The sequence below is a fragment of the Stenella coeruleoalba genome (assembly GCF_951394435.1).
Source record: "Stenella coeruleoalba genome assembly, chromosome: X".
Classification (NCBI taxonomy): Eukaryota; Metazoa; Chordata; class Mammalia; order Artiodactyla; family Delphinidae; genus Stenella; species Stenella coeruleoalba.
Window position 1 is genome coordinate 19,243,045 of NC_137152.1, and position 9,773 is coordinate 19,252,817.

The 9,773-nt window shown below is 54.5% G+C and overlaps 1 protein-coding gene across 1 annotated transcript; it reads left to right on the top strand.

The window, feature by feature from the left end:
* The first annotated feature begins 202 nt into the window (after positions 1 to 202).
* Positions 203 to 3,432, top strand: LOC307179982 (melanoma-associated antigen B4-like). Its single transcript, XM_079909883.1, has 2 exons — positions 203 to 241; positions 1,742 to 3,432. The coding sequence occupies exon 2, from the start codon at positions 1,803 to 1,805 to the stop codon at positions 2,952 to 2,954; it is 1,152 nt and encodes a 383-aa protein (XP_079766009.1). The 5' UTR covers positions 203 to 241; positions 1,742 to 1,802; the 3' UTR covers positions 2,955 to 3,432.
* The last annotated feature ends 6,341 nt before the right edge of the window (positions 3,433 to 9,773 follow it).

Genomic DNA, 9,773 nt, shown 5'->3' on the forward strand with positions numbered 1-9,773 from the left:
AAGAGTCAATGAAAGGCCCTCGTGCCAGGCCTGCGGGAAGCTCCCCCAGAAACACCCCCCTCCCCGCCTCCGTCCCGCCCTGCCCCGGCCCCGCCCCTGCCCCTGCTGTCCTCCTGGACCCCAGATGCGCAGGACCGGATGTGACGTCCTCCTAACCGCGCAGGGGCCGCGCCATTTTTGAGAGCTGCCGTTCACCGAGGGTGAGCCGCGGGAGGAGTGTCACACCTTGTCAGGTGTCAAGGTGTGAGATGACCCCAGTTAGAAGTGCGGGGACACGCCCCGGACACCCCCAATCCCCATTCCCTCCGAAAAGAGGCGGCCACACAGGCCCCGCCCACCCCGCCCCTGCTCTCGGCCCCAGAGGCTCGGGCCTGGCTGTTAGGCCCAAAGTCCATCCGCTTCCCCAGCGGGGTCTCGGGCAAGGAAGGCCTCGCTCTGAGGCTGGTGGACCCTGGCTCAGCTCAGTAGAGGGAGCGCCCCAGGCCCTGTGGAGTGAAGGACGGGACCCTCGTGGGGACCGAGGGGCTCCACACCCCAGAATGGCGGCCACGCGGACCCCGCCCCTGACGTCGGCCTGGGAGCCTCCGGGCAGGTCTAAAGACTGAGGGGCTCCCTCAGTGCAAACGCGGACGGACGGACAGACGCGGGAGGCCCAGGGAGGAGGGGGCTTGTCCTGAGGGGCTGGCCGCAGGTCAGCAGAGGGAGGATTTCCAGGGCACGGGAGGAGTCAGGGCGAGGACCGTCCTCCCCGTCGCAAGGGCACCTCAGAACCCCTCCCCTGTTGTCAGCCGCTTCCTTCTGGCCACACACGGAGGAGGGAGGGCTGCTGTCTGAGAGGGGAGGTGCAGGCCAGCAGAAGGCGCGTCCCTAAGCACTCCCAAGAGTCAGCCCAAGCCCTTGAGTGAGGGCCAGTGGGGCCGCCAGCCGCAGGGCCTCGACCTGTCTGCCGCACGCTGCAGGCCTGGTAAAACTCTGCCACGTGTGGCCACGTGGTCACCCTCACTGCCTCCGAATGAGACTCAAGGAGGTGCCGGCACTGGTGCGAGCAGATGGCCCTCGGGGCAAGAGAGGAGCTCCAGGCTGCACCGGCCGTCCAGGGAGGACCCCGAGTGAGGACTGAGGGAGTCACCCACCCCGAAGAGAAGGGACAAGAGAGAATATGGCCCGTCCCCTCCTGTCAACCCTTAGACTCCCAAGAAAGGACTGTCAGGCTGAGACTGCCCGTACTTTCCTCTGCCAGGTTCAGGCTGAGACCGCCCGTAATTTCCTCTGCCAGTTCCGAGGGAGGTTAGAGCGTTGTTCTGAAGGGGCAGCCACCAGGCAGCAGAACGGAGGGTCCCAGGACCCTTCGGTGGTGGGCTGAACGCTCCCGCCTTTCCTCCTCCTGGGTGTCGTGGAAGATGGTGGTGTCAACTTCAGAGCAGCAGAGGGGAGGGGTTGGGGGTGGGGGTCTTGGCAACAACTGTCATCCTGACTCTGAATGGGAACCGTGGGGACCTACCTCCCCTGCCAGCCCCCACTGTCACCCCCGTACCGCCCAGGCAGGGCTGGCTGGCTGTGGCCCAAGGCTCACTCTACCGTCCGCCACAGGGGTCTCAGGGGACAGGCTGAGCAGGAGAACAGGAGCCCTGTGGGTCCTCGGGCAGTGCCCTCCAGGACCCTGCAGAGGCGGCCTTGGTTAAAGCCAGGGAGGAATCTCCCCGCTGAAGGTGCTCACAGCATCTCCTTGTCCCTCCCCCAGGTGCCCTCGTTGCCTGCCTTCCTGCGCACACTCCCGCCTGCTGGCCCTGACCTGTGTCATCATGCCTCGGGGCCGGAAGAGCAAGCGCCGTGCCCGCGAGAAACGCCACCAGGCCCGGGGGGAGACTCAGAGTCTCAAGGGTGCCCAGGCCACTGAGGCGGCGGAGGAGGAGGAGGCGGCGGCGGCGGCGGCGCCAGCAGCGGCGCCGGCAGAAGAGATACAAGAGTCGCCCACCTCCCCAACTTCTGTTTCTTGGGGTACTCCCCCGATCTCCCCTGCTGCTGGCACTCGCCAGGAGCCTCAGGGAACCCCGGCCACTAGCTCTCGTGATGCAGGGGTTTCATGCCCAGGATCTGAAGAGGGTGCCCAGAGCCAAGATGAGAAAAGTGAAAGTCCCTCCCAGGCAGCACCTTGCACTCACAGCATATGCAGAGATCCTCTGAACAGGAAGGCCGGGACGTTGGTGCTGTTCCTGCTGGAGAAGTACAAGGCGAACGAGCCCATCCCGCAGGCAGCACTGCTGAAGGCTGTCAAAAGCAAGTACGAGAAGCACTTCCCTGAGATCCTCAGCAGAGCCTCTGAGATCATGGAGGTGGTCTTTGGCCTCGAGCTGAAGGAAGTCGACCCCAGCAGTCACTCCTATGCCTTCATCAGCAAGCTGGCCCTCCCCAGCGAGGGAAGTCCAAGTGATGAGTCGGGACTGCCCACGTCTGGTCTCCTGATGATTCTCCTGGGCGAGATCTTCACGAAGGGCAACCGTGCCACCGAGGAGGAGATCTGGGAATTCCTCAATGAGTTGGGTTTGTATGCTCGGATAAGGCACTCCATCTTTGGGGAGCCTACGAGGCTCATCAGCAAAGATTTCGTGCAGCAGAAGTACCTGACGTACCACCAGGTGCCCAACAGGGATCCTCCATGCTATGAGTTCCTGTGGGGCCCGAGAGCCCACGCTGAAACCAGCAAGATGAAAGTGCTGGAGTTTGTGGCCAAGATCAGTGATACAGTCCCCAGTGCCTTCCCAGATCTCTATGAGGAGGTTCTGAAAGATGAGGAAGAGAGAGCAGGAGTGAGAGCCGCGGCCAGGGCTGCAGCTGTTGCTGCGGGCAGACCCCTTCCAGGGCCAAGGCCCGCAGCTCCTCCCACATGTAGCGGGGGAGGCCGCGGGCAGTTTGCTCACTTTGTTTTGGAAGAGAGCAGTCAGGCTCCTAAATAGTGCAGAGTAGTAAGGGTGGAGGGAACAAAGTATAGATCTTATTTATCTTCCTGTTTTAAACTAGTAACTTCTATATATTATTGATAGATTTATTTATATTTTTTCTAATGTTTTTTTCTTGTAATAGTGTGTTTTCTTAAGAATATGAATTCGTGAATGACATTGCTTGCATATTTATTGCTGTTTAAAGAGTTCTAAAGTTACAGTTTTGGTACATGTAAAAGGAATTCACGAACCATCTATATTTTCTGTATGATCCAGAAGTAGAAAACAGGGCACTGCAATAGAGATTTTCATGGAAATGTGAAAGGCAACCACAGAAAATATTTAGAAACAAAAAATGGAGAAAACAGAGAGTAAAAGCCATTTAACTCGTGGTTTGCCTTACTTCGTTTAAACTTTCATTTGGTAGAAATAAAAGATACTTTGACTGATTTAGCTCATTTGTGAGTATTTGTTTCTTTTGCCCTGGTGCACTGCATATTCTCTGCTACCTACTGGATTAAAAATAAACTCTGATGGGAGGGTGGTACTTTGGGGTTCATAATAATCATATCATAACTGCCATTCATCAAAAACCCAATATTGCTTAATGAGTATGCCACTGCTTTACATGTAGTACATAACATTCCAACATTCACGCAGGAGAGGATTTAGCAGACTCCCTTTACAGGTGAGTAACTTGCAGGTGTCTCAAGTTCACAAGACTGATTAAGTGACCTTGCTGGGTCTAGTCCCCTGGTCTGGAATAGTCTAGAGCCTACACTCTTCCACTCCTCCCAGCCTAAGCCAGACCTTACATCTTTTAATTCATTTTTCTTCTCACCACTCCAAAATGTATCTCATGGGATAAAAGGGGCCCTGTTCCCAAAGCACTGTTTTGGAATACAGTAACGCTGAATAAGTGAATGGTATGAATAAAAAGAAAAATTTTCGGTGACAATGGGGTCTTCTACATATGCAATGTCAGATACCCTGAAAAGATCAGCATCTCCTCATTCACTCTTCAAGTTTCTCAGGGACATAAAAGCCTTGGTTTAAGAGCTGTGTCCTCAGGTCAGTGGAGGGAGGAGTCCCAGCCTCTGATAGTTACTCAAGGTGAGGACCTTAGAACAGAAGGGGGCCCCACAAAGTCTACCCTTTCTCCCTTGTGTGGCCATGCGCAGAGCTGCCTGTCTGAAGGTACCCCTTCTTTTCCTCCGGGGCAAGGGTGGAGAGGTTCTCAGGGAGGTGAGTTCCTTGGTCTTGTGGCAGCATCTCCAATTCTGCCCAAGTAGGAGATCCTAACAGGCCTTAATTTGCTTCAGGGTGAGGACACTGGGTGCCGATGAGTGGACTCCCCAAAACAAAGGGGACCACACAGAGGCCCCCGGCAGGGGTAGCCAGGGAATAGGTCTCTTATCTCCCCTTCTGGTGTCTCAGGAAGGTGAAAGCCTTGGCCTGAGGCTGGCAGACAGACAGTAGGGAGGGTAGAGTCCCATATGCTACCTGAAGTCAAGGTAAGAAACCTGAGTTAGGACTGAGGGGCCACTGACTCCAGAAGAGTGGGGCCTTGTAAAGTCCTGCTCCTCAGAAGACCCCAACAGCTTTGGACAGATCTGGTTCATCCTGACTTCCAATTCAGAATTCCCAAGAAGGTAATGCCTTTGTGCTGAGGAGCACAGCTTCAGGGGAGTGGAGGCTGGAGTCCTGGGTCTGGTCAGGCATCACGATGAGGACCCTGAATGAGGAGCAAGAGGACCACTCACTCCAGAACAGAGGAGAATGCAGAGTCCCGCCCCTGAGGTCAGCCCCAGGAGGCCCAGGACAAAGCTTTCTGGCTGACCTGCCCCCTCTTTCCACTGGGGGTGGTCTCGGGGAGGCGAGGGCCTTGGTCTATGGGGAACAGCCTCACTCAGTAGAGACTGGAAATCTAGTGACTCTAAATGAGGATAAAGGGACTCCACCTAGAGCAGAGCCCTGCCACTGGATACCTCCCCTTGGCAAATCCAGGAATGTTGGCATGGTGCGCCCCACGCCTTTCCTTTTAGAGCGTCTCAGGTAGATGAGGCACTTGGTCCCAGGGGCCAGCCTCAGGGGAGCACAGGGAGGAATTCCAGGTCATGCCAAGAGTCGAGCAGAGGACCATGAGGACTGAGGGAACCACCCAAGTCATAAAAGCGGGGACGCCACAGAATCCCTCCCTTACTGTCGGCCATGAGTGACCACAGGCAGTCATGCCCACATGAGGCAACCCTCACATCCTCCTAGGTGGTCTCGGGGAAGTAAAGGCTGTAGTATGAGAGCACAGGCCTCTCTAGGTCACGGGAAGAGCCAGCGTAAGGACTCCGAGTGAGGACCAAGGGGAACACAACCGAAAAGAGACAGGAACAAACGCATAGCCCCACCACCCTTTCGGCCCAGGGAAGCCCCAGGCAGGGGTAGTTCCATGTGTCACCCACTTGCCTCCGGCTCTGGAGGACTCAGGTCGGTAGAGGGGAGAGTCCCAGATCCTGACAGAGTGAGGACTATTGAGGTCACAAACCCCAGAAGAGCGGAGCCCGGGGAATCTTGCCCTCTGTGTTAGTCCTCAGAAGCCCCTCAGAAATAGCTGTGGCTGCACGTGGCCTACTCTGACTTCTGCTTCTGGGGACTCAGGGTGGTGAGGACTTTGCTCCGAGGCTGGTGACTCAGCACAGGGGAAATTTCCAGGTTGTGCTAGGAGTTGGCGTGAGGACCTAAGGCTGGAGTGGAGCATGAAAACCATAACAATGGGGGCAGCACATCATCTCTCCCCTGCTGTCAGTCCTGGGAGACGCCTCGAGAGATGTCAGGCCGAGCAGAGGCAACCCTTAACTCCTCCCAGGGTGACAGAGAAGTGAGGACAGTAATAGGTGAAGAGAGGGAGAAATTACAGGTCTTCCCAGGAGTCAAACTGAGGAAGGGCCTGAGTGAGGACCAGCGCGGCCAAGCATAATAAGGCCTGGATCTGCCGGCCCCGGCTTCCTGCCTTCAGAGACCACAGGTAGACGTGAGACATCAGGCTACCCTCACTTTCTTCTGTTGGCTCTCAGAGAGCGGTGGGCCTTTCTATGAGCACATGTCCTCAGGTAAAGAGACAGGAGCCACAGGCCTTCCCAGGAGTCAAACTGAGAACCCTGAGTGACGACTAAGGGGAACATGCCCCACCCGCCGAGCTGTGGGGACGACAAAGAGTCTAGCCTTGCCCCTGCTTTCAGCACTTGAAGGCTCAGGACAGGGCAGTCGGGCCGAGGCTCCTTTACATCAGGTCTAAGGGAGGTGAGACCCTTAGCCTGAAGGTAAAGCCATCAGAGGGCAGAAGGGTGGGTCCCAGGCCCTACGTGAAGCCAGCTGAGAGCACTGAATAGGGACTGAGGACCCAGTGATCCCAGGATAGAAAGGACTCCACAGAGCTGTCAGCACTGTGCTCCCCCTGTCAGGCCGGTGAGCTGGGCCACCACTCACTTCCTCCTCATGGGTCCCCGGGACCACTGAGGTGTCAACTGCAGAGCAACGGAGGGGAGGAAGCCCAGGCCCTGGCTGCCGTCCACCTAAAGATCCTGAAGATGAACTGAGCAGACTCCCCGCCCTAGAGCACGGAAGGTCCCACTGGCAGCCCCTTCTGTCACCCCAGTGACACTCAGGTAGGCTGGCAGCCTGTAGCCCAAGGCTCACTCTACCGTCCGCCACAGGGGTCTCAGGGGACAGGCTGAGCAGAACAGGAGCCCTGTGGGTCCTCGGGCAGTGCCCTCCAGGACCCTGCAGAGGCGGCCTTGGTTAAAGCCAGGGAGGAATCTCCCCGCTGAAGGTGCTCACAGCATCTCCTTGTCCCTCCCCCAGGTGCCCTCGTTGCCTGCCTTCCTGCGCACACTCCCGCCTGCTGGCCCTGACCTGTGTCATCATGCCTCGGGGCCGGAAGAGCAAGCGCCGTGCCCGCGAGAAACGCCACCAGGCCCGGGGGGAGACTCAGAGTCTCAAGAGTGCCCAGGCCACTGAGGCGGTGGTGGCGGCAGAAGAGATAGAAGAGTCGCCCTTCTCCCCCGCTTCTGTTTCTCGGGGTACCGCCCCCGAGCTCCCCTGCTGCTGGCACTCGCCAGGAGCCTCCGGGAGCCCCAGCCACGAGCTCTCGTGATGCAGGGGTTTCATGCCCAGGATCTGAAGAGGGTGCCCAGAGCCAAGATGAGGATAGCGAGTCACAGATGTGCGGGCCTGCCCCATCCTGGACGGTTCGCCTTTCCCTCCCCTACCTGGACACTGGTGGTTGCAGCATGCCCAGAGATCCTCCCTCTCGTGGTCAAGGACCACTGCTAGGTTTCCAGCCGTACCAGGACCAAGCAAGACAAAGCTGCCAGCACAGGTTGACGCAGGCGCACCAAGACCTACAAGGTGACTCAAGGTACCCCAGGGTTCATTACGCCTCACTTGTAATAACTTAGCATCGCGGCTTTTGCTTCCCCGCCCCACCCCATGGGTTCTGCTTGGGTGCTTATGGGTAAGTGCCTGCATACTAGCAGGAAAGTTATATAGCCTAAAGCTGTCGATCGATTTGTCAGTCAAATAACACAGGACACAGGGAGGGACCACCACTCTACAAAACACAGCCCTACCCCATCGCGGGGCTGCTTCTGGTTTCCAGACAGCCCGCTCTCCTGCTTTCTCGGGAGCGTACCTTTGCTCTGCTTAACTGAACTCTTGCTGCTTAAAACTGCTCTACGCCTCTCGACTGAACTCTTCCTCTTTGGGAGGGCAAGAGCCCAGGAAATCGCCATTCTGCCGGTGACAGTATGGATCGCATATTCATTACTTTTATCAGGTACAAGTTAAAGTTTTCATATTTCATAAAACAAATTTAGAAACCTTCCATTTTTTTTTTATGACCTAGAACAAGAAAACACAGCAATGGAAGAGGGATTTCCACGGAACTGTGAATAGACTCGGCAGTAAAATCATGCGGGTCAAGTAAAAAAAGGAAAGAAAAAGCGTACATGGTGGTACATTTTTGGTTTGTTTTATTCTTTTAGTGCTTCTTTTTGTAAACCTGAAAGATGTTTTCTTAGATTATTCAAGATTGTGAGAGAAATTAAACAATAATACAGTAGACATCCTTATCGTTGCCACTCTTATTCCCAACCATTAATTGAGCAGCTACTCTTTGGAAGGCTCCGTGGCACAACTGGGGATGGGAAGAAAAAGAAGACTGAGCCACTGTCCATAGACCTTCGGAGCCTAGGAGCTGCTGCCACGTCAAGATGGTGAGACACACTCTGAGACCTAAATAAATGGCAAGTTACAACAAGGGGTGAGAAAGAGAGGAGGTTCCAGACGAGAGCAGTCAAGTGTAAATGCTCTGAAGCAAGGAAGTCTGGAGCTTTGGGACACTGCAGTTCCCTTGAGGAGGTGACTTTAAGTTAGGCGGGATGGTGGGCTAAATGAGGCTGAGTGAATTGTGGTGGGGGAGGGTGGGACCCTTAGATGGTGGGCCTCAGAGTTGACAGACTCAAGACTGGAATGGAAGCTTACCCTGAATTTTTACTTTGCGACTGTGGGTCAGACAGAGAGAATCTCCACCCGGGGCAGGAATAAAATGGCTTCCGTGTTCCTGTCCCAGTGCAGGTGAACACAGTGCACAAACTAGGTGTTTTAATCCCATCGCCTCCAGGGAGTTTCTGAGAAACAAGGATGACACTTCCTTGAAGTGAGATGTCAAGAAGCCACTGTGATAGCACTCTTTGCACTGGGGTCAAAGGGCCAGAGGCCACTCCCTTAAAGGGATGTTCTACTACTTACCTTAAGTGTAATCTGGGGAACTCCAAAGGAAGGCTACAATTTTTGGTGGTGGTGAAATTATAATGAAAATAGGGGTGGTTTGGATGAAAAGGCACCTGGGAGGGAAGTTGTTGGTCCTTGGCACAAATTCTAGAACCTCTGAGTAGCATCCAGCTGGGAGAGGTCCCTCTACACTCAAATGACATATTTACAAATGGGGAAGTTTTACATAGTTTCACGGTCTAAGCAGTTTTGTTCGTTCCAAAGGTGCTGCGTATCGTATTTTCTGACATCTCATGAGATTAAAGAAAAAAATCCCAAAGAGTTGGTATTATGGTCTGGGGTCATAGTTATCGTAGTAATAAATGCCATTCTTGAAAGACCATTGTTGCAAGTGCTTTACAAACATCACGTATATTACAACAGCTCTACAAGATAGGGCTTATCAGACTCACTTTGCAGATGATGAACTTGCAATTTTCTCAAGTTCACAAGACTTGTGACAGAGCTGGGAATAGACCCTTGGTCTGAATTCGTCTAGAGGCCACACTGCTCCACTCTTCCCGGCCTGAGGCAGACCTAGTATCCTTTAATTCACTTGTCTCCTCACTACTTCAAACTGTATTTCAGGCAATTTAAAAAATAAAAAGCAAGCAAGCAAACAAAAAACCCTGTAGCCAAAGGACTATAAACAGTCCTGATGAAGGAAGGTTAATACAAGAATAAACCGTAATTTGGGGATTGTCTGTGGGCTTCATTTATCTAGAGTCCTCCTGCTCCTCGCGCCAGGGTTCCCTGAAAGCTCACTGCCCTGGTCCCAGCACGTGTGTTCAGCTCCAGCACTTTCCCACGTTAGAGCTCCTTTCTCCTGAGACTTCCCCAGTGTGCCCTCAAGTCCAACTCTGGAATCTGTTAATGGTGTGTTGAGACTGGCCTCTGAATAAATACACCAATGAGTGAGCTTACCTAGGAGGTCAATATCCAAAGCCTCCCTCATAAGTTGGAGATGAGGACCTGAATAGACATTTCTACAAAGAGGATATACCAGTGGCC

Bases quoted from the DNA above. Each gene is read 5' to 3' on its own strand.
- LOC307179982 (XM_079909883.1), top strand. From the start codon at position 1,803: ATGCCTCGGGGCCGGAAGAGCAAGCGCCGTGCCCGCGAGAAACGCCAC.